At 46.3% G+C, this 24,954-nt stretch overlaps 2 protein-coding genes across 2 annotated transcripts; one reads left to right on the plus strand and one right to left on the minus strand.

Moving 5' to 3' along the window:
* The first annotated feature begins 5,597 nt into the window (after window positions 1-5,597).
* Window positions 5,598-6,002, plus strand: LOC149373549 (uncharacterized). Its single transcript, XM_089596889.1, has one exon. It carries the CDS (start codon window positions 5,598-5,600, stop codon window positions 6,000-6,002), a length of 405 nt encoding a protein of 134 aa, XP_089453015.1.
* A 17,416-nt stretch (window positions 6,003-23,418) lies between these two features.
* Window positions 23,419-23,823, minus strand: LOC149373550 (uncharacterized). The gene has a single exon (XM_089596890.1). It carries the CDS (start codon window positions 23,821-23,823, stop codon window positions 23,419-23,421), a length of 405 nt encoding a protein of 134 aa, XP_089453016.1.
* Window positions 23,824-24,954: the final 1,131 nt, after the last annotated feature.

Raw genomic sequence — 24,954 nt, forward strand, 5'->3', positions numbered from 1 at the left:
TAATTACAGCAGAAATACATTCGACCGTTATGGAAACGGCTACAAAAATCAAGATACAAAGGATGGATATAACAGGGATTTAGCTGGGAACGGGTCACCACAAGATAGGAGCCCACAGCAGCGAGAAAACGGTGTATACGCCCCTAACAGTAGAAGAGACCCACCCGCTGCTTTAAACTTGCAAGATGTTCGACGTCGTCCCCAAACGTCGAACATGAATTAGAGAAAGAGATGGAAAGAAGCGTGTCCGGTGAAGGAGAATGTATGAGAGAGAGGCCGCAGAAGGTGGAGCAAAAAATAGTGGAGACAGAAACTCACATCAACAGCCCAAGTACTTATGCAGTGCAAGAAAAAATAGAACATAATAGTGCAGAGTGCGAAGATACTCCTACACAATGGGGGGGGAGGGAGGAGGTAGACGCACGAAGAAAGGCAAAAGAGCCCGAAAAAAAAGTTATTGGATAAAGGCGCCAGACACACATGTAGAGAATGACGAATCTAAGCTTTCAGAGTATGACGAAGAAATAGAGAAGCTTCCCAAAATAACTATAAAACTCATGGGAACAGAACATATGCCACCATCAGTCCAGTTATGGGGACTACAGTTAAAGAATGGAGAGGCGACTTTTTATGCAGATACAGGTGCAGAGATTTCGATTATAAAAGAAAATTTTCTTAGCACAGACATGCTCATTGACAGTAGGTATCAAGTAGCTATTATCAGCGTGACTCACGGAGCACGCAAAACATTCGGCACAGAACAGGCCCAGTAGTACGGATTAGAGTACACATTACATGTCGTCCCCTACAACTTTCCAACTGACACGGAAGGAATCATAGGGTGGGATACTTTTAAGCGAAACCGGGGCCAGATAAGTGCCACCGAGAACAAGATTAGATTAAATGACGTTGATATACCACTGTTGAAGCCAGAGTGTTTTAAAATACCTGCAAAATTGAGACAAATAATTTACGTGCGAATAATAAAAAGCAGAAATAAATCAGAAAATGTCTGGATACCCCTCCAAAAAATGGGGGAAGGAACATTGTTCCGAAATCTTATAGCCAGAAATATAAACGGAAAAAAGTCGCAGAATGTACTAATATGAGTGACGAGATAAAATACGTGCCTGTTCTGGAAGTAGAGCTGCTGGATTACAAAGAAATTTCCCGGGAGCACTCAGAAGACGTTGAAGGGGACAATGTCGGAAGCTTAGGGGAAGCAGTGATGAGGTTATTTAATTAAAGAGAAAGTTATGATAGAGAAAAAACGGAAAATTTTGTGAAAGATAAATAGGAGCTAGAGAAACAAAAACGAGTGGACAAGATAATGCAATTTGTAGACACAGCCGGTTGCAACGATGGAGAAATAGAACATGTGAGAAGACTGATCGAGTCAAACCCTTCTGTATTTGGCCTTGACGGAGAACCTCTGAAAGCAACGCATCTTGTCAAACACCGAATAAAGACGACAACAGATAAACCAATAGTTGTAAAGAGGTACAGATACCCACCGTCGATCAGAGACCAAATGAAGAAAGAACTAGAGAAAATGCTAGAGCAGGGGATAGTAAAACCATCTACCTCCCCGTACAGCTCAAACACTTGGATAGGAGCAAAATAACCGGGGCCAAACAACGAAGAAAGAGTGAGGGTCATCACAGATTTTCGTGTGCTTAACGAAGTCACGGTGGGATCGTGCTATCCATTACCATTTCAAAGTGATATTTTAGAAAACCTAGCATCTGCGCTACATTACAGTAGTCGATCTCAAGTCAGGATTTTTTCAAATTGAAGTGCACGAAGGTGACGAGCACAAAATGGCATTTTCGGGGCTGGACGGTCATTACCAATATAAAAGAAAAACTATGGGGTGTAAAGACTCGCTGAACACACTTTTAAGGGCAATCGCGCTAGCACTCGCAGGCTTGCAAGGTCATGAGGCCGAAGTTTATCTTGATGACATAATTGTTTTTGCAACCAATCATAAAGAGCATGGGGAGCGATTAATAAAATTATTGAAACGGTTGGCAGACGCAAACTTGACAACCGAACCCAAGAAGTGTCAATTTTTAAAGAGGGAAGCAAAGGTGTTGGGCCATGTCGTGGGTAATGGACGAATAAAGACCGATCCCCAGAAGATCAAAGCAGCCAAAAAATATCCACGTCCTACAAAAGCAAAAAAGGTTAAACAATTTTTGGGATTTTCCAGATTTTATAGACGATTCATAAAAAGCTATGCGAAGATCACCCGACCCCTATCTATGCTATTAAAGAAGGGCACAAAATTTACGTGGAGTGACAACGAAGAAAACACATTCAGAACTTTTATCGAAAAACTGTGTAGCCGACCAGTGCTCGTTGCCTCAGACTTGGAAAAACCCTTTATCGTCACGACAGACGCATCAGATTGCGCGATTGGAGCGATCCTTAGTCAGGGAGAGATCGGAAAAGATGGACTGTGTGAGTACGCGTCTCGCTGCCTTGAAGGGAGTGAACTTCTCTACCCGACATACGACAAAGAGTTATTGGCGATCGTATTTGCAAAGGAGCAATTTGGACCATATTTATACGGGCGCCAATTTACGGTGATTACAGACCACGAGCCGCTGAAGCACTTTCACTCATTTAAAACACCAGACATTCGTTTTAACAGGCTTAAAACAGAACTGAGAGGATATGATTTCGAAGTTATATGCCGCCTGGGCGTAAACAACGGACCACCAGACGCATTATCGCAGACCCCAATACTAAAAGAGGAGGCAATGAATTCCGAACGGCCACGCCAAGAGCTATACCAGCTAGCAGACGAACAAGAGAATGAAGAACCGGCTGATAGCAATGGACCTCCGGCGCGCATATTTAAAATATGGGCAACTGTAAGGAAGAGAATCCAAGGTAGGCCGAAGAAAATAAAAGTCCATTGTACCGATTCAGAAGACTCGAACGTCATCATAGAGAATAAGAAATGATATGGTGGCAAAAATAGTAAAAAAGGTTCAGATATGAGCCCAGAAGGCCAAGAAAACAGCAATGCGGACTCTGGATCAGAGGAGCCTAACGAAAAGAATTTGCCGCTGCCACAAGCAATAAAGCATCGAAACGAGTTGGAAGTGCGGGGAGTTGCAGAGAAAGGAGGATTAATTTCGCAGGGGCCAGCAGACGGAAAATTAGGCTACATTAAGAAAGAGCCAGGCTTTTAAAAGGGGATAACTACTACAAGCAGACCAGCAATATTAGAACAAAAAGAGAAATTACGGAAAGCACGTAAACGACAACTTGAGACTTTGCACAGACACAAACTATGTTTTTCAGCCACGCAACTAACGACAAACTCGTCAAAGAAATAATAATAGCAAATTGTGACACACCATTACCTAGCGTTGCAACTAAAAATCAAGAGTAAATTACTGAAGAGCAAAGAACTGATATAAGAAAAAAAGAAGAAAGCACAAAACAAGCGAAGAAATTTTCAACAGACGAACGAGAAGAGCCAAATATTGGAGGGAAGGTTCGATAAATTGCGGGCTCTAGTTGTGATCGACATTAAAAAGCAAGATGTAGAAGGCAGACCAGAAATGAGGATAGATATGTAGGAGCCTAGCGAGATATTAATGACAGACAAAGCAGCGCTAGGCACAAGAGATGAAGTAAACAAAAACACACATAACGAGGGGAGTATGGCTCAGTCAGAAAAAAATGAGAACACGGTACGAAACGAATGCGATGAGCAGCTAGAAAAAGTTGCACCCCCAGATAAATGGCTCGAATATTTAAAAGACGAAACGCTAAGAGAAACTTGTGAATGCACACAACCTGGTAGTACTCTGACAAAAATATCGGAAATATCATCCGACCCACCTGGAAACTGTTTGTTTCACAGTCTTATATGGTTGTACGAACTCTACATCTCAGCTACTGAGTTACGGACGATTCTGCGCAATTCTAATTTATTAAAAAAATGCAAAGAGCCGTAGGAAACAAAGGAAATTTTGGAGACACAAACAATGTATGGAAACAGCGATTGTGCTTATCTGTTCTCTCAAGAATTTAAGAAAAATATTTGTGTACATTTTGCACTGACCAATGGAAATTATATTTACACTCATTACATTGCTACGACAGACGGTGAATTTGACCATTTACATCTAGAATGCGTAGGTGAAAATGCACATTATACGCCTCTTATACAAGTTTCTAGTGCAATAAATACAGAACTTGAGTCAAGGGTAGAGATCCCACAAAAAGACCGTAGCAGTATGGGTCCAAACTAGACAAGAGAGTAGACAGAGGCAAGCGAGGGAAGGAGGACAAAAGTCATTCAGAAAAGGAGCAAGACACTTCCGAGAGTGCAGCGGATACAAGTAAGCATACGGAAAAACAGGGAGAGAACAGACAGCAAACAAGCAGCGACGATGACAGCAATGAAAGTACAGAAGAGGGAGAAGGAGAGCAAACCAACAAGTTGAATAACGCGCTATGCGAAACAGAGAGCGAGGACGAAGCCAACACAGTCATACACTCACCATCGATGGAAAAAAATAGAGTGTGCAGAACACGCCTACCAACGGCAAGGCCACCATGGACACCAAAAGAGGGGGAAGATCCATCCCTATTACAAAAACTGAATAGGATTGAGGGTCACCCATTTAAGTACTTAGACGATCTAGCGTTTATGACAATAACATAGGTGGTACCCAACCCAGAGGTCATAGATGCGCGGCACGAGAGAGGATGTATTAATCCGACACGTATGAATAACGAAGAAAGAGGTGTAGGAAAAGCCAAAATGACAAAGGCAAGGAGAATAAAAATTATGCACATGTATGTAAAAGAGCACTTTGAAGAAACGGCGCTTAAATCAAACATTAAAAAGTGTATTAAGGCCCTTAAAGAGGTAGTAGTAGCAAATGAAATAAAAACGATTGGAATTATTAGGGATCTAGCGATTCTCAATCTAACCCAGTGGGGATACTTTGTCGATACCTTTGAGGAAATATTTAAAGATATTAGACTAGTAGCAGTATTCTACACGAACACTCTAGTAATCCCACCAGCAGATCAAAGATTTAAAATCATTAGAGAATACCACGAAGCAGCAATAGGTGGGCATAGGGGAATGGATAAGACATACAACAGAATCGCAAAAGACTACTATTGGAGAAACATGCACCCAGATGTAAAACAAGTCATCCTGAGATGTACATCATGCCAGACAAAAAAACTCGTCCGAATTAAAACGAAGCAAGCCATGCTCATCACCGACACACCAAGTAGACCGTTCGAAAAAATCTCTATAGACTTCTACGGGCCCATTAGTAAACCCTCAGCAAATCAGTAAACACATATTTTATCTATACAAGACTGGCTAACAAAAATGTATAGTTTTCGCACCTATGAAGAGAGCAACAGCCGAAGAAACATTAAGAGCGATAACAAATAAGTTTAAAGCGTACTTTGGGCTGCTAGAACATTTATTATCAGACCAAGGTACACACTTTATGAATAAAAGCATGGACAAATTTGTAAGCTTGTTTAAAATAGACAAAATGGGCGGCACAGCGTTCCACCCACAAACAAACGGTGCCATCTAAAGAATGCACCATACTCTTACGGAATATATCAAGGCACATGTAGAACAAAATGATTACTGGGATGAACATTTACCTATGTGCATGCACTCATACAATACCACGGACCATCAGAGTACGGGATACTCATCGCACGAATTAGTTTTAGGACAAAGAACTAGAACACCGCCTAGTATCAGACTACCACCTAAGGGCCAAACTTTGGATAAACATTTCAAAGAGTTTTTTGAGACCCTGACAGAAATGAGAACTATCGCAGCAATGAACCAAGTTCAGGCTAAATACAGATCAAAGTATTACTATGACCACGAACTGAATACAAGATATTTCTTAGAGGGAGAAATGGTTTATGTGCTGAAAGAGCCATCAAAAGGCAAATATGATTCGCAATACGAGGGCCGTATAAAATAACAGGAATTAATTACATCAACAAAAATGTCAAATTACAGAGAGGTGACGAAATAAGAGTATCCCACGTAGACAAAATCAAAAAAGCATGTATGGTCAAGGCACCGCCAGAGAATGCAAACAGGGTAAGGGACACAAAGAGATAGACTTGAACACTCGACTTCGCTTAAAATTTTTGCAGCCCCCGGACACGCCGCGAACTATTGATATACATATATTAGACTTAGACATGCAAGCTCACAGGAAAAAATATAATGGGGAGGTAAGCATGAACGAAGAATTAATAACATCAATTAATAGTAGAATTTGCATTACATAAATTGGAAAAAAAAAACAAAGTGAAGGAGAGGCGCGTGTAGCACTCCCTAACGAGAAGACATACTCCAATAAGCGTAGAATTAATTCATAGGACAAATGTACACATTATAGATGGCACAACAGAAAAAATTATGTATACATATAGGCTGAGATAAACACGTAAATTTAAATAAATATATGCCAGAAGTACGTAAAAATTAATGTTAAATTAGCAAACGAAAAAGTATGAACAAATAAAATTTTTTTTGTAGCCTATTGACATCATTGTTAAACAAGAAAAACTTATTTTAGCAATTATTGTTAGGTAGAGAGGAGCATGGAGGAATGAAAGTAAAACAAATTAAGTAACCGCAGGAAAAAATTTAGTCTTTAACAGGCCCACGAGCTCACGTCGAGTACGAGAGGTTGAACCTCATTTTCTTCGTCCCTTCCGTCATCCTCCATCAGTAACAATCCTACTCCTGTCGTCATGATACGCTGACAATCAGAACGCCTGAAACGACACACACAGTCGTCATGAAATATCGAATCGACTGCCACGTCCAAGGCAACGAACAGACTGTTCGTCAAACCGTCCACCTCAAAGTCAGCATGATTTTGCAAAAACTACATGGACAAGTACTTAATCGTTCACATAAGGGAGACTAAAAATAATGTACCCAGATCACCGCTCGACTATCGAAAGGAACAATCGACCACACCCAGTGTGCGGCAGTGTTTCTAAGAACTTGGCCATCGAAAGACAACGTTACCAGGCCACCCTCATTCAAACAGGGTTGTCGATACTGAAGAGAAGGCATACGAATCTACAACCCGCATGCTTAACTGAAAAAAATAAAAGACGCTTGCAATCACATAAGATGTTACTTAAATAACGACATTGCGCAACAGTGTACGCGAGCTGTTTCTGCTTTTGCAGGAAGGAAAAAAAAAATTGCATCCATAAGGACCACACACGCAGATTCTACTGGCAAAAAAAAAAAAAGAAAAAAATTATGTTGTGATACGAGTAGAGTTGAAGCTCAGCTTTGAGAACTCAGTCAGCCGCGCAATCATCTTAGAAAGTACACTTTCTCTAGACATTGGAGAGGTAAAATAAAAGCTTTGTTGTTATAAGAAAATAAAAAAAAAAACAAAATAGCAAAAAAGCAGCGAACTAAGTCAGCAAATACGTCTACGGCGTCGAGAGTGGAAGTCGACAAAAAAAATACACTTATAAATCCTTTCCTAAATTTGACCACATAAGAAAAGAGAGAGGAGGAGTATGAGGGAAACATTATATAAAAAAATGTATGGATGAAAAATACTTGAAATATGTACGATACAGGTCAAAACTTAAATGTGGAATACACCGCCAGAAAATGATTTTTTTTTATTCATACCTCCAAGCTTGTCTCCACCAAAAAAAATACAAGTGAAATATAAGGCAACCAATCGTCATACCATCTTACTCCACAGTGTTCTTAAATATTTTATATGACCCCACAGGCAAAATAGGGTGCATAATATTATATCCGACTATTTACAAACTCAATAAGCGACTTATAGGCAAACGTGGAGTCAATGCAAAATAAAGGATAACGTAATGAAACATATTTGAGAATTTTTTGTAACTAATAGAAAAATACTCACATTGACAAAAACACTAAAATAAATAACTATTATTGTACAAAAGTAAAGAAAGAGAATTAAAAGATATATGTTTATTATCGCAGCTCAACGCCGATAAAGGAATAAAAGGGGACAAGTTACGGGAGCTTATGGGTATAATATTAAAAAGAGACAGACTACAAAAACTCGGCAATAATGAGCACGGGGCTGAAGGAAACTCAGGGACAGGCACAAAGCTAAGGGATATAGTCCAACGCTTGCGCGAACTTTTGCAAACACAAGGACAGTTATCCAGTTGGAATGAATATGCATGGGTAGTAGCAGAGATAACGCTGGGCATGGCGGCCGGGTCGTTCGGATTCTTAAAATGGGGGCTCCTTGATACTAAAACTTGCTAGAATGTTCGCAGGTAGACAACGCAGAGGCAACCCGGAGAGAGACAGAACGACGGAACTGCGACAATAAGTTCCTTAGCGCCTCAGCCAACATCCATCGAAATACAGAGGACTCCGAGACACCTATTCATCGTCCCAGTAGTCATCACGGTGACATACTCCAAGGGCTGGGGGCCCATATAAAACATACAACGCAACAAAGCGATGAAAAAAAAAGAAAAAAAAAAAATTAAGAAACATTAAATAATAACAAATAATATGTATATGACAAAAATATTATAATGCTAATAATGACAATATAATAAGAACAGTGTTGTTATAATAACATAAACCATCCGGTAGTAGTAATATTACAAGAATAATAACAATAGTAATAGTAATAACAAAAAAGGATAAGCGCCAGGAGACGCTTGACTTTATCGGGGGGCGCAGTCCGTAGGACGTAGATAATAAAGAATTTTTCGTTCCCTTAATACTTGAAATGAGAAATTTATATGAATTTCTTTTATTTAAAATAAAAAACAGTTAATACATGTAGTTAAAATTATAAAGTAAACAGTTCACGTAAAATAACAATGTATATTAAATGTAAAGTAGTTCTAAGCAAATGCCCAATTTGCGGCAACTTCATCACTCGTCTCTCTCTCCGGGTCACCTCTGCGTTGTCTACCTGCGAACATTCTAGCAAGTTTGAGTATCAAGGGGCCCCCATTTTAAGAATCCAAACGACCCGGCCGCCATGCCCAGCGTTATCTCTGCTACTACCCATGCATATTCTTTCCAATTGGATAACTGTCCTTGTGTTTGCAAAAGTTCGCGCAAGCGTTGGACTATATCCCTTAGCTTTGTGCCTGTCCCTGAGTTTCCTTCAGCCCCGTGCTCCTTATTGCCGAGTTTTTGTAGTCCGTCTCTTTCTATTATCATACCCATAAGCTCCCGTAACTTGTCCCCTTTTATTCTTTTATCGGCGTTGAGCTGCGATAATAAACGTATATTTTTTAATTCTCTTTCTTTACTTTTGTATAATAATAGTAATTTATTTTAGTTTTTTTGTCAATGTGAGTATTTTTCTCTTAGTTACAAAAAATTCTCAATCGTAAATATGTTTCATTACGTTATCCTTTATTTCGCATTGATTCTACGTTCGCCTATAAGTCGCTTATTGAGTTTTTGAATAGTCGGATATAATATTATGCGCCCTATTTTGCCTGTGGGGTCATATAAAATATTTAAGAACACTGTGTAGTCAGATAGTTTGACGATTGGTTGCCTTATATTTCACTTGTATTTTTTTTTGGTGGAGACAAGCTTGGAGGTATGATTAAAAAAAACTCATTTTCTGGCGGTGTATTCCACATTTAAGTTTTGACTTGTTGTGACAAGGTAAAACTGGTGCTGCTAGTTTTCCCTGCGACCCTGCAACGCCTCCTTTCTCTGCTCAAATTCAAGCATGCTTAGCTGTCTTTGTCTAATTAATTGTTGTCTTGGGGGCCCGTGCAAGCCGGATGTGACAACGAAGACGCCAAGCCGGATTGGTGGAAACGACGGTGGCTGCAGCGGAAGAAGGAGAGAAAGGCGCGAAAAGTCAGCAGAGTGCAGTGGAAGTCAGGGAGAGGGCTGTCCCGAGAGCTTGGGAGGGGGGCCAGTCTTGCTCGAACCTTGCAGCGAGGTAGTCGAAACGAGAGCGTATCGCGAGTTTTTCTTTTTTTTGAGTATAGAGCGCGTTCGATATTGTGGAGTGGAGAGAACGAAGGTACGAAAGTGTTGGAGAATCGAGGTGCAAGAGTTGAAACGCGAGCCGAAGACAGAGGCCAGGGTCAGCATCGAGAGGAGTCAGCTAGGGGAGGTCGAGCGAGCCAGCCAAGGAAGTTAAGAGAGTGAGAGCCGGACGGTGGACGAGGGCTGACCCGAGAGAGAGAGAGAGAGAGAGAGAGGAGAGAGATCCATTCCGAGGCCGAGGGTCAAGGAGCCACTCTAGAGACCGCAACAACGTCGGGACGAGGTAGGGTGTTAGAGCGCTTGGAAGCAGATGAGAAATAGGAAACTGAGTGTGCCCGGGCCGGAACTGGTCGAGAATCGTGCGAGAGAGTGAGAGTGTGTGAGAGTTGAGAGAAAGGGATAGGGAAAGGAAAGTGTGAAGCTGGGAACGAGCTGGGGAGGGCATAGAGAGAAAGACTGTTGACCTAAGGGCATAGTGCGATAGTGGTGGGACTTAAGTCGTGTGGATGCATACTGTAGGACGTGGGTGTCAGTCCAGTGAAAAAGTGTACGTGCTGGCGCGATCGCGGTCGACGTCGGTGCCGTGGCCGCTGGATTGCTGGCACTCTTGATTGGTGTATTGTAACAAAGAAAAAGGAGAATATAGTGCTTGATTAAACATTGATCCCGCGTTAAATCTATTAATCCTAATTGTTTTTCCCCCTTCCTCCCGGAGCCGGGGGAGCTCGGCGTAAACCTCCTTTTGGTTAAGAGACGGCGGTAAGGAGAGGTATAACAGCGAGAGAGCAGGAGAGAAAACTTAGTCACCTGTTTCTGGGCCGTGGAATTCCTTCACGGAAAGCAGTTCGGGACATTCGGCATCCCTTGTGGGGAAGTGTGGCGGGCGCGTTGGGATTAGTGAGTGCGTCAAGGTTATGGTAGCCTTGTGTCAGCAGTTTTTAGTTCGCAGAAATAACATTCGGGCGGGAAAGTCAGTTAGTTGCATAAGAGTGTACATGAATAAAAGTGTAAGTGTGTGAATGACTATAGCGAACGCTCGGGTGTGGTTAGCTAATGCTAAGAGGTAGCGTGCGTGGACGATAGGATACAAACAATTCGGGAGAGATTGCACGAGTCCCTGTATTCTTTAATTTGGTTGCAGGGCGTTGAACTAAACTACCTAATAGCCGATAGCGTTAAATTGAGCGTATTTCAAATAGTAAGTATCCCTGAGGATATTGGCACCGGGACGCGTACCGTCCACGCGTAAGAGATTTACATTATAAGGTTAGGGGTGCATACTACGCGGTTGTGTTGCCTCCAGTGCTGTGTCACATTGGAGTGCGGCAGTGAATCAGTAAGTATTTGTGACGCTGTGACAAAACGTGAGCTCGGATTGCATCGACGCTGTACTAGGGCGGATCCCCTGGAAGCTCTGTGAAATAAAACATTCAAAAGAGAGAAAGTGAGCTCGTGGGTCGTGCATTGGCCGCTGACACTGAAGCTCCTTCAGAGACTTGTTTCCTATTTGAGCCCAGAGAGGACCCGCGCTGTCTAACCAGCTGCACCTCTGGAAGCTCTGTGACTAAGGGTAGACCGTGAGCTCGTACTTAGTTGAGTTCCAACACCAGTACTGTAGCTCTGTAGGGAGATAAGCCTATGATGGCCACCGAGTCTGGCGAAGTTGAGAGGCTTTTAAGGGAATCTCGAACGGGCCGTCACATCAAACGCTCGGTCCATAACCTGCCCGGAGGTGAGCTGGACCGAGAGTTGCGGATCCGGAAGTTGAGTGTCCAAGGGGACGAAGGAGTAAGGAGAAACCGGTTACTTCGTTACTGCCTCATCGAAGCGTACCCGGATAACGACGGAATACCTTTGGAAGAGGGAGACTTAGTTTGCTCTCGGCTGCAAGCCAGCCTGGACGAGGAAACAGACGAAGACGAGGAACAAACTCCGGGAGCTGCCAGACAGAGTTGGGGAGAATTACCGGAGGGTGACGTAACCTCCAAGATGACCTCAGGGTGCAAGCTAAATTGTGATGCATTAGCTGCTGAAGAAGTGGAGCATCAAGCTCAAGCAGAGCGCACTCGCGCCTTCCTGGAGGCTTTGGCCAAGGCTAAGGAACGAAGTGAGGAATGGAGTTGGACGAGACCACGGGAGGAGGTCCTTCCAACGCGGGCGGACTGTAAGCTGAACCCGAGTCGGTTTCCGCTCCCTCAGTCAGTTCAGTCACAGCCACCGATGTCCTGCACCACCTTAACTATGACCACTACGTCGTGTACGACTTTGAGGCCATCCACGACCCCACCTTCGGAAGCCATGGCCCTCGGATCACGTGGGGATCTGGTGAACAAAGTGGGTCACTCGACGCCGTACCCAAAGCCACGGGTACTCACGAATGTATCTCTATTCCCGCAGCAGATGGCGTACTACTCTGAGCAGCACATCCATGCCCTGTTACCTAACCAGGGTATCCAAGGACAGACCCTTCTGTTTCTTAACCCCCTGGTACCACAGTCCAACCACCCTTCGGGACAGTTGAGGATGGACGCGGGGATGGGAACGACGGGAGCACCCAACTTTGGTAGCGCTCCGGGACGCAAAGCGGAGATACAGGTACCTCCGCAGACCCCTAAACCCAGACCACGGATGAACTTGGTTCCGAGGGAGGAAGTGGAGGAAGACGGCTTTAAGACGGCTCAAAATTGGAGTAAATTTCACCATGACTCAAGGGCCCCGGACGCTCTAGGTAATCAAGATAGAGAGACGGTGAGGCGAGAACCCAAAAAGAGGGTACGAGTCGAGAAGGAAACCCCAACCCCCCCACCCTTTCCACGTTTGTCACTAGTTGATCATTCAGAGTTTTCTGACGAAGAGACTGACTACGTCACGCCCGCACCGCTACGACCTACCCCTAAGATGCGAGAACACCAGGCGTATGGCGGGATTCAACACGTCAGGGGAATCTGGGTTGAGGCCAACCCTGAGGTTAAATCTGTCAGACGTGACGAGGACCTCGGTAAGGGGCTTCTCGGTCAGGCAACGCGAGGACCGGCAAGGGACCAACTGTGGTCCTCTTCCCCCAAATTAAAGCGAACCCCGAGGAGCCGAGACAACGGGATGGACTCCGATAGCGAAGATAAATCACGAGAAGGTGGAGGAAGGCCCCGATCGACGAGTAGATCTCGCCACAGACAGGATCCAGCTAGGACCGAGGGTCCAAGTAAGCGTGAAGTGGGACGTTCGAATCGATCTCTAGAAGGTGGACAAGCCCAAGCCGTCAAGCTCCTAAAGAGCTGGGGTTTGCAATACACCGGTGAGGAGCGAAAGGAGGATCCGGAAGACTTCCTTGATCGACTGGGAGATTGTCGAGCCAGTTCGGGTATGATGGACCAGACGTTGTTGGGGGCGTTACCGAGCGTACTGCTCCAGCGAGCAGTGCGCTGGTTCCGCACCGTGAAACACGACTTCGTGACATGGGAAGACTTTTATCAAGCCTTTAAAAGGCAGTTTGGAGGAGAGTATCAGGAGGAGGACCTGGTACAAGATCTTTATGCCCGGACCCAGGGCAAGACGGAGAAAATCTCGGTCTTCCTTACGAATTTTCGGTACATTGCCTCTAAGTTCCGCACGCCGTTATCCGACCGAACTCTAGCCGATAGGGGCTATCGGAACCTCCTGCCGGAGTACCGACGGGCGATGGCCGATAAGGTGATCTGCTCCCTAGAGGATATAGAGACCTACGGGAGAAGATGGGAGAACCAGAAAGACCTAGATGGGCGCTACAGACCACCTCCGATGGCCGATGCCATGCACGTACCAGGAGCGGCTTACTCGAACCCTCCCGGGCGAATTCGTTTTGCCGAAGTACGGGAGTTGGTCGAGCGACAAGGAGAGGAGCAGGAGGGCTGGAGAGATCTTCGACTTGGTAACGGGAGTTCCGCGTATGAGGAGCCACGCTCATCAGTCCCATCTCCAGAACCTCTTACCGGCTCAGTGATGCTGACTCCAGCAGCGGACGAGCCGGCATTTCAACTTGCCGCCGTGACTATGGGAGGTAAACCGGGTAACTCCCGACTATATCCGGGGGAGGGCGATGCGATCGGGGCCACCGAGGGGAACGGATCGGCCGAATTGGAGGCAGCAGACTAATGCCACCCCTACCGAACCCGCTCAGATCGTGCCTCCGGAGCGAAACGAAGCTTTCTACGGAGCTTGCTTTACGTGTCGGGGAATAGGGCACCGGGCGGTGGAATGTGCTAGGCCGGAATGCTTCGCCTGTGGGAGTAAGGGACATTTTGCCCGACACTGCCTGACACGTCCTGTATCTGAACAACCTCGTTGTCAGAACTGTGACGCACTAGGTTGCACATTCAAAACGTGCAAGCACTGCAGCGAACTGCGAGAGAAGTTGGGAAACGGGCTAGCGGGGGACCAGAGACGATAAACGTATCTGCGTCCCTCAGGCGAACGTTTCCGACGTGGTCGGACCTTGACGCAGATGACGACGCATCGTTATCAGACTTATGGGATGAATACCCACCTTCTCCTACCGCGCTCAACATGGAAGATTCCACGTTTGACCAAGCGCTAGAAGGCATAGCCGATCTTTGTGGAGAGGGGATAGCTACGGTGACGGATAGAGAGAAGGCGGAAGGCTTCCCTCCGGAACCACGGAACTATATGACAGTGACCAGGAGGACGGAATTTCAGAGCTCTGTTCGATTGTGGGGCGCAATCCTCACTCGGAGGAGCCCAGCTCGCTGAACTGTACCACGATCGCCTAGTATTTAGCAATCTAGTGACGCAAAATGTAAATTGAGGGATTACACTCATCCTCGGTTTACTCCGGGTAAATTTTGCGTTAGCTGGTGTGATACGGCCGATTCATCTCCAGATCGTACCCAATATCAAGGAAGACCTGATATTGGGAATGGATTTCATCCGAGCCTTTGAGTTGGAAACAAAACTAGCCAAGGGAGAGTGGAGGTTGGAAGACGGGACTTGGTACCTTTTTGAAGGGGAGACCAGGGAAGAGGCGCCCTCTATTGTAGCGGAGTGCACTGAGATCATCGAGTTAAGTCCAGACAAAAAGACAAAGGTCGAGGAACTAGTGATCCGCGTCTCGACCGGGGGAGAGGCGACAGTGGGGCACACCTCTTTGACGGAGCACGTTATTGAGGTTACCGACGACACACCGATTAAGCACCGCCTGCGACGCATGTCCCCGAAAATGCTCGAGATCGCGGCGGCAGAAGTCAAGCAACTAGAGGAGAGAGGGGTGATCGAAAGATCGGCCAGTGACTACTGCAGCGCTCCGGTAATGATTCGCAAACCCGACGGTACTTACCAGTTTTGCATCGATTACAGAGACCTGAATAAATTGACGAAACGGGACGCGTATCCGCTCCCAAGCATGGATTCGATTCTTGATCGACTCCGAGAGGCCAAGTATCTTTCGAAGATCGATTTGAAGCAGGCGTATTACCAAATTTCCATGGAGGCTTCGAGTCGGCGATATACCGCTTTTGCCATGCCGGGTTCCGGACTATGGCAGTTCACGCGCATGCCCTTTGGATTGACCAATGCGCCAATGACGTTTCAAAGACTGATAGACGCCCTTTTCGGATCAGAGCTTCAACCAAACGTTTTCGGATACTTGGACGACATAGTCGTCGAGACCAATACATTTAAGGACCATCTGTACTATCTGAAGCTCGTGTTGACGCGACTAAGGGAGGCAGGACTGGAGATTAAGCCTGCGAAATGCGAGTTCTGCATATCGCAGATCGCATACCTTGGATTTATATTGGACAAGGAGGGACTTCGGCCAGACCCGGATAAGGTGGCGCCGATCCTCGACTACCCAGCCTCTACTAATCTGAGACAGTTACGCCGATTTCTTGGTATGGTAGGGTGGTACGCGAGATTTATTAAGGGGGACTCAGACCTTAAGATCCCGCTAGTAAAACTGCTTCGTAAGGGCCAAGGGTGGACTTGGGGGGACCAGCAGCAAGAGGCATTCGAAAAACTCCGGATAGCTCTCACTACGGCTCCCGTGTTAGCCCGGCCCGACTTCAATAGACCCTTCACTGTGCAGACTGACGCGAGTGGCCACGCTCTTGGGGCCGTGCTTACCCAAGAGGTAGACGATGGGGAACATCCAATTGTGTATGTGAGTCGGGCTCTGACCCAAGCAGAGAAGAATTACTCAACGACGGAGAAAGAATGTTTGGCCGTTGTGTGGGCTTTCAAAAAGCTCAGACCATATTTAGAGGGGTATGAGGTCACCGTCATTACGGACCACAGTGCGCTCAAGTGGTTATTCAAAATGCCTGAGCCCTCTGGGCGTGTGGCCCGGTGGATAATGGAACTCCAACAGTGGACGTTCAAGATCGTTCACCGGAAGGGCGCGTTGAATCATGTGCCAGACGCACTATCTCGGTTATACGGGGACGATTCAGAGGAAATTTTTGCCGTAACCTTCGCAGTTATCAAAGATCCATGGTATTTACGAATGCTAGAGGATGTGACGCAGTTCCCGGTAAAATATCAGAACTGGATGATAGAGGATGGGCGACTCTATAGGTTCCGTAACGATCCCCTATTGGACCCGATAACCTTTAGAGAGGAAGGTTGGAGGCTCGTAGTCCCTCTGGAGTACCGCAAACAAGTGATGGGGGAGGCCCACTGCCCACCCTCCGCGGGACACCTGGGAGTAGCCAAGACGTACGATCGAGTGGCTCGTGAATACTATTGGAAGGGCATGTACTATGACGTACGCGACTTTGTTCGCAGCTATGATACCTGTCAGCATTACAAAGTACAGCAAATGGGACCGCAAGGACTGATGGAAACTCGAATAGTGGAAAGACCTTGGGCAGTGGTTGCGGCAGACTGCATGGAGTTTCCGCCCAGTAAGAACGGTTCCAAATATTTGATCCTGTTCCAGGATTTGTTCACTCGTTGGGTAGAAGTCAAACCCTTACGCAAAATTGATGGGAAGAGTGTAACTCGAGCGTTCGAAGAACTTATACTGTTCCGTTGGGAGACTCCAGACTACTTGCTGACTGACAATGGGCGAGAGTTCGAAAACAAGTTTTTGAATGAGACGTTGGCCGAATACGGAGTCAAACATGTTACGACCCCCCCGTATCACCCGCAAGCCAACCCCGCAGAAAGAAGTAATCGGACATTTAAGACGATGGTAGCTACCTTCAATTGGGACCTTCACATTAATGAGTTTCGACACGCTATGAATACCGCGGTACAGGCGACCACCAAAGTCTCACCAGCCTTCCTGAATTTTGGACGACATCCGCGACCGGTAAATTGCTTGCGGAGGATCGTAGAGGGAGAGCGACCTGTGCAGCGGATTGACCCGGGAATCTGGGAGGACCGTATGACGCGCTTGGACGCTCTGCAAGATTTAGTGGCAAAGCACATTGACGAGGCCAGAAGCAGACAGGCATGACAATACAACAAGGGAAAAAGAGACGTGCAATTTCCAGTCGGAACCCGGGTGATGAGGCGGACCCATCTCCTATCCGACGCATCGAAAAGGTTTTCGGCCAAGCTTGCGCCGAAGTACGAGGGACCCTACACGATCGTGGAGATAAAGTCTCCGACCGTGTATCTATTAGGTGACGGAGAGGGGGCAAGTAGGAGACTTAACAAAGCTCATGTATCTGAGCTAAAGAGATACATTCCGCCTAGGAAATGACGGGGGGAGGAGATTAGGTAGGCATTCTACTTGGTCGTTAGACTAACACCCCTTTTTGAGTTACAGATGAACCAATCCGAGATCCAGCCAGGGACAGACTCCTGAGGGAGCCAACGGATCCCTTACACCAGGAGAGTTGGCTGTGGGCCCAGAGGACAGTATTGCGGACGTAGTAGTGCCGGCTTACACACTGCTGAGCGTGCCCTCCGATGGCCAGTGCGGGTTGTACGCATTGCGGGCCTCGGCCAGGGAGTTAGGCGTCGAGAGAGAGATAGAAAACGCTCTGGTACGCTTGGGTTGGACCAACGTGCCCCGCCAGCATCAATGGACGGACGAGGCCTTGGGAGCCGTGGCAATTGAGGCCAGACAGCGCCTCGTCATCTACAGCGCGTCCATCGGTAGTGGGTCAAGCTTCGGGCCAGTGGATGCGCCAAGATCGCTCGTATTATACCACTCGGGACCGGGCCTGAAAGGACATTACCGGGGGGTACGTATCGGAGGAAATCGCACAAGTTTGCAGTTCAAGACTCTCCATACTACCACCTTGGACCCCAAGGAGACTATGGCCATGATGGAGAAATTGATCCCAATTTCACGTCGGTCTAGAGGTCGTTAAGGTCCTTCGGGGGCAGCCGCTCCGCTTAAGGCTGTGTCCGAGACGACGGAGGAAGCAGAAATTGACAAACCAGAGCGCGAAATCCGACGAAGAGAGGACGAACTATTGCTCTCGGAGGATGACGATAAAGTGTCTACCCTTGGAGCCAGTGAAAGAGAAGAAATCGAAGTAATGGTAGATAGGGGTGACCCTGGGATATCGTTAGATCCTCTGGGAGAAGGACCGGTACAAAGTGCAGGCCCCGTGTCAGCCCCAAGGGAAATCACTGAAATGGTTGGCTTAACATTGAGCGAATCGCCTGTTCCGATGGAGATAGACCCCGTCACCCATTACGAAGCACCAGGAACGCCCCAGTTAGATCCCGCCATCGATCGAGCTCGCTCTATCACGCGGGCAGACACCCAAGTACCACGTGATATTGAAGCGCCGATCGATGGGTTGGAGATCCTGAATACTATTGCACCTTCCATGAGTCGCGCTGACAGTAGGACCCTAGGGATCCACCCGGAGCCAGGGAATCACGGCGGGATAGCAGCCCTGTACGCCCATCGAGCAACTAAGTGGAGACGAGAGAAACAGCACCTTGACACGGAAGAGAGCCAGCGCTCAGAGGGCTATGATGAACCAGCACGAAGACTCGAGCCCCAAGCCCAATGCGTGACTCAACAATCCAGACAGCTTGTACCAGCGGGCCCAATAAGACGATCGGAAGATCAAGGTCCAGGCCTCCAACCGCTGCCGCTAGGGACTAACCTCGCATGGCCAAGCCCCATCAATAACACCACGACAGCGCCTCCCGTACCGGGCTGGGTGCCTCTTGATGGGCTGATGATACGAGGCGTCGCATCCCAAGGAGATGAAAATTGGGATGGGGAGAGATCTCTCAGAGGGGAGGAAGTCACCGAAGAAATTCGACGGGAAATAGCAGCTGCTAATGCCGCATCACCGGACCGAGGGTGGAGGCCAGAAGGCCAGAAGAAAGGTGCCCGACGACTGAGAAGAGGGGGAAAGAAGCATCGTCGAGCCGATCCAGACAATTCCCTCCGCCAAATTCAAGAAAACGATTATGTCTCTGGTCATTCACTCTGTAGAATCGGGGAAGAGGAATCCGAAGCGGAAGAGCCAATTCGTCGCGTAGAAGGTGGCTGGAGTGATTCCCAGAACATCGAGACAGAAGGCCAATCGGATAGAGATAGGCGTTTTCCCCGACGGCATACGGGCACCCTATTCTCGGGACTCCAAAGCATCGCGACGCATCCCTGTCTTGATCCCCCTCCACGAGCCTGCTTCAACTGCTGGGGACGCGGGCATCGACTGAGAGACTGCCCCCAGCCCCGTAGAACCATTCACTGCTCCAACTGCGGGAGACTGCACGTGTACGTGCAAAATTGTCCGAGGTGCAGTGAAGCCTATACGTGCTATTTGGAAAGACGACGAACCCAAGACAGGGACCCCGAGGCCCGCGATCCGCTAGGAAGGATATCGATGGTACCACGAGATCAGCAAGCGGGATCGCGACCTGCTATCGAAGGTCGGGAGCATCAGCTCCGAGAGCGAGAGGCAGCGAGTTTCAGCGCCAGAGAGATCTACCCAACGTGGGAGGTCGGACCAAGACGGGAGACGATGCCCTCGAATCCGGATCTACGCATCTTCCTTAACTGTCTGACCAGCTTGCCCATGGCGAACTTGGACCGCCGGGATGCTTCGTCAGCAAGCGGCCCACGACCTGAGACGCAGAGGGAGCAGGAGAGGTCTCAACGAGTGGCCCGCGTAGGGAGTTGGCCAACCCGACGTTTCGTGGAGCGGGTCCTGAATCAGCTCCAAGACTTGCCCCGAGAACTTCGTGACAAAGTCATGCACCGAGCTTTCCATGCCAAAGACAATCAAGAGTAGCGGATTTTGACAAGGGAACTAGTCTGCGGTTGACCAGGGTAAAGAAGTGATAGAGCTAGGAGGAACCAGGGTACAGGAGTGGTAGATCTGACTAGGGGAGAGGAGTCTGGAGACAAGGGTGACACGCAGGAGAGAAGACCTCGATAGCTACAAATGAAGGAACGGGGCCACTTGCCACATCCCCAACGGCCAGCGGGGTGCCGTGACACCAGAGGCCCGAGGGCCACATGTAAGTTTTTCTGCTTTCCAAACGATAAGAATGAAGGCGTCAATCAGTAATAGGCTCGGCGATAGCGGGTTATCTCCGACCTAGGGGGGGAGGGTTTGTAACAAGGTAAAACTGGTGCTGCTAGTTTTCCCTGCGACCCTGCGACGCCTCTTTTCTCTGCTCAAATTCAAGCATGCTTAGCTGTCTTTGTCTACTTACTTGTTGTTTTGGGGGCCCGTGCGAGCTGGATGTGACAACGAAGACGCCAAGCCGGATTGGTGGAAACGACGGCGGCTGCAGCAGAAGAAGGAGAGAAAGGCGCGAAAAGTCAGCAGAGTGCAGCGAAAGTCAGGGAGAGGGCCGTCCCGAAAGCTTGGGAGGGGGGCCAGTCTTGCTCGAACCTTGCAGCGAGGTAGTCGAAGCGAGAGCGTGTCGCGAGTTTTTCTTTTTTTTGAGTATAGAGCGCGTTCGATATTGTGGAGTGGAGAAAACGAAGGTACGAAAGTGTTGGAGAATCGAAGTGCAAGAGTTGAGACGCGAGCCGAAGACAGAGGCCAGGGTCAGCATCGAGAGAAGTCAGCTAGGGGAGGTCGAGCGAGCCAGCCAAGGAAGTTAAGAGAGAGAGAGAGCCGGACGGTGGACGAGGGCTGACCCGAGAGAGAGAGAGAGAGAGAGAGAGGAGAGATCCATCCCGAGGCCAAGGGTCAAGGAGCCACTCTAGAGACCGCAACAACGTCGGGACGAGGTAGGGTGTTAGAGCGTTTGGAAGCAGATGAGAAATAGGAAACTGAGTGTGCCCGGGCCGGAACTGGTCGAGAATCGTGCGAGAGAGTGAGAGTGTGTGAGAGTTGAGAGAAAGGGATAGGGAAAGGAAAGTGTAAAGCTGGGAACGAGCTGGGGAGGGCATAGAGAGAAAGACTGTTGACCTAAGGGCATAGTGCGATGGTAGTGGGACTTAAGTCGTGTAGATGCATACTGTAGGACGTGGGTGTCAGTCCAGTGAAAAAGTGTACGTGCTGGCACGATCGCGGTCGACGTCGGTGCCGTGGCCGCTGGATTGCTGGCACTCTTGATTGGTGTATTGTAACAAAGAAAAAGGAGAATATAGTGCTTGATTAAACATTGATCCCGCGTTAAATCTATTAATCCTAATTGTTTTTCCCCCTTCCTCCCGGAGCCGGGGGAGCTCGGCGTAAACCTCCTTTTGGTTAAGAGACAGCGGTAAGGAGAGGTATAACAGCGAGAGAGCAGGAGAGAAAACTTAGTCACCTGTTTCCGGGCCGTGGAACTCCTTCACGAAAAGCAGTTCGTGACACTGTATCGTACATATTTCAAGTATTTTTCATCCATACATTTTTTTATATAATGTTTCCCTCATACTCCTCCTCTCTCTTTTCTTATGTGGTCAAATTTAGGAAAGGATTTATAAGTGTATTTTTTTTGTCGACTTCCACTCTCGACGCCGTAGACGTATTTGCTGACTTAGTTCGCTGCTTTTTTGCTATTTTGTTTTTTTTTTTATTTTCTTATAACAACAAAGCTTTTATTTTACCTCTCCAATGTCTAGAGAAAGTGTACTTTCTAAGATGATTGCGTGGCTGACTGAGTTCTCAAAGCTGAGCTTCAACTCTACTCGTATCACAACATAATTTTTTTCTTTTTTTTTTTTTGCCAGTAGAATCTGCGTGTGTGGTCCTTATGGATGCAATTTTTTTTTTCCTTCCTGCAAAAGCAGAAGCAGCTCGCGTACACTGTTGCGCAATGTCGTTATTTAAGTAACATCTTATGTGATTGCAAGCGTCTTTTATTTTTTTCAGTTAAGCATGCGGGTTGTAGATTCGTATGCCTTCTCTTCAGTATCGATAACCCTGTTTGAATGAGGGTGGCCTGGTCACGTTGTCTTTCGATGGCCAAGTTCTCAGAAACACTGCCGCACACTGGGTGTGGTCGATTATTCCTTTCGATAGTCGAGCGGTGATCTGGGTGCATTATTTTTAGTCTCCCTTATGTGAACGATTAAGTACTTGTCCATGTAGTTTTTGCAAAATCATGCTGACTTTGAGGTGGACGGTTTGACGAACAGTCTGTTCGTTGCCTTGGACGTGGCAGTTGATTCGATACTTCATGACGACTGTGTGTGTCGTTTCAGGCGTTCTGATTGTCAGCGTATCATGACGACAGGAGTAGGATTGTTACTGATGGAGGATGACGGAAGGGACGAAGAAAATGAGGTTCAACCTCTCGTACTCGACGTGAGCTCGTGGGCCTGTTAAAGACTAAATTTTTTCCTGCGGTTACTTAATTTGTTTTACTTTCATTCCTCCATGCTCCTCTCTACCTAACAATAATTGCTAAAATAAGTTTTTCTTGTTTAACAATGATGTCAATAGGCTACAAAAAAAATTTTATTTGTTCATACTTTTTCGTTTGCTAATTTAACATTAATTTTTACGTACTTCTGGCATATATTTATTTAAATTTACGTGTTTATCTCAGCCTATATGTATACATAATTTTTTCTGTTGTGCCATCTATAATGTGTACATTTGTCCTATGAATTAATTCTACGCTTATTGGAGTATGTCTTCTCGTTAGGGAGTGCTACACGCGCCTCTCCTTCACTTTGTTTTTTTTTTCCAATTTATGTAATGCAAATTCTACTATTAATTGATGTTATTAATTCTTCGTTCATGCTTACCTCCCCATTATATTTTTTCCTGTGAGCTTGCATGTCTAAGTCTAATATATGTATATCAATAGTTCGCGGCGTGTCCGGGGGCTGCAAAAATTTTAAGCGAAGTCGAGTGTTCAAGTCTATCTCTTTGTGTCCCTTACCCTGTTTGCATTCTCTGGCGGTGCCTTGACCATACATGCTTTTTTGATTTTGTCTACGTGGGATACTCTTATTTCGTCACCTCTCTGTAATTTGACATTTTTGTTGATGTAATTAATTCCTGTTATTTTATACGGCCCTCGTATTGCGAATCATATTTGCCTTTTGATGGCTCTTTCAGCACATAAACCATTTCTCCCTCTAAGAAATATCTTGTATTCAGTTCGTGGTCATAGTAATACTTTGATCTGTATTTAGCCTGAACTTGGTTCATTGCTGCGATAGTTCTCATTTCTGTCAGGGTCTCAAAAAACTCTTTGAAATGTTTATCCAAAGTTTGGCCCTTAGGTGGTAGTCTGATACTAGGCGGTGTTCTAGTTCTTTGTCCTAAAACTAATTCGTGCGATGAGTATCCCGTACTCTGATGGTCCGTGGTATTGTATGAGTGCATGCACATAGGTAAATGTTCATCCCAGTAATCATTTTGTTCTACATGTGCCTTGATATATTCCGTAAGAGTATGGTGCATTCTTTAGATGGCACCGTTTGTTTGTGGGTGGAACGCTGTGCCGCCCATTTTGTCTATTTTAAACAAGCTTACAAATTTGTCCATGCTTTTATTCATAAAGTGTGTACCTTGGTCTGATAATAAATGTTCTAGCAGCCCAAAGTACGCTTTAAACTTATTTGTTATCGCTCTTAATGTTTCTTCGGCTGTTGCTCTCTTCATAGGTGCGAAAACTATACATTTTTGTTAGCCAGTCTTGTATAGATAAAATATGTGTTTACTGATTTGCTGAGGGTTTACTAATGGGCCCGTAGAAGTCTATAGAGATTTTTTCGAACGGTCTACTTGGTGTGTCGGTGATGAGCATGGCTTGCTTCGTTTTAATTCGGACGAGTTTTTTTGTCTGGCATGATGTACATCTCAGGATGACTTGTTTTACATCTGGGTGCATGTTTCTCCAATAGTAGTCTTTTGCGATTCTGTTGTATGTCTTATCCATTCCCCTATGCCCACCTATTGCTGCTTCGTGGTATTCTCTAATGATTTTAAATCTTTGATCTGCTGGTGGGATTACTAGAGTGTTCGTGTAGAATACTGCTACTAGTCTAATATCTTTAAATATTTCCTCAAAGGTATCGACAAAGTATCCCCACTGGGTTAGATTGAGAATCGCTAGATCCCTAATAATTCCAATCGTTTTTATTTCATTTGCTACTACTACCTCTTTAAGGGCCTTAATACACTTTTTAATGTTTGATTTAAGCGCCGTTTCTTCAAAGTGCTCTTTTACATACATGTGCATAATTTTTATTCTCCTTGCCTTTGTCATTTTGGCTTTTCCTACACCTCTTTCTTCGTTATTCATACGTGTCGGATTAATACATCCTCTCTCGTGCCGCGCATCTATGACCTCTGGGTTGGGTACCACCTATGTTATTGTCATAAACGCTAGATCGTCTAAGTACTTAAATGGGTGACCCTCAATCCTATTCAGTTTTTGTAATAGGGATGGATCTTCCCCCTCTTTTGGTGTCCATGGTGGCCTTGCCGTTGGTAGGCGTGTTCTGCACACTCTATTTTTTTCCATCGATGGTGAGTGTATGACTGTGTTGGCTTCGTCCTCGCTCTCTGTTTCGCATAGTGCGTTATTCA

This window comes from Copidosoma floridanum, unplaced genomic scaffold (assembly GCF_036245765.1).
Source record: "Copidosoma floridanum isolate Cflo_tuat_1 unplaced genomic scaffold, Cflo_Japanese_pri ptg000030l, whole genome shotgun sequence".
NCBI classification, from domain to species: Eukaryota; Metazoa; Arthropoda; class Insecta; order Hymenoptera; family Encyrtidae; genus Copidosoma; species Copidosoma floridanum.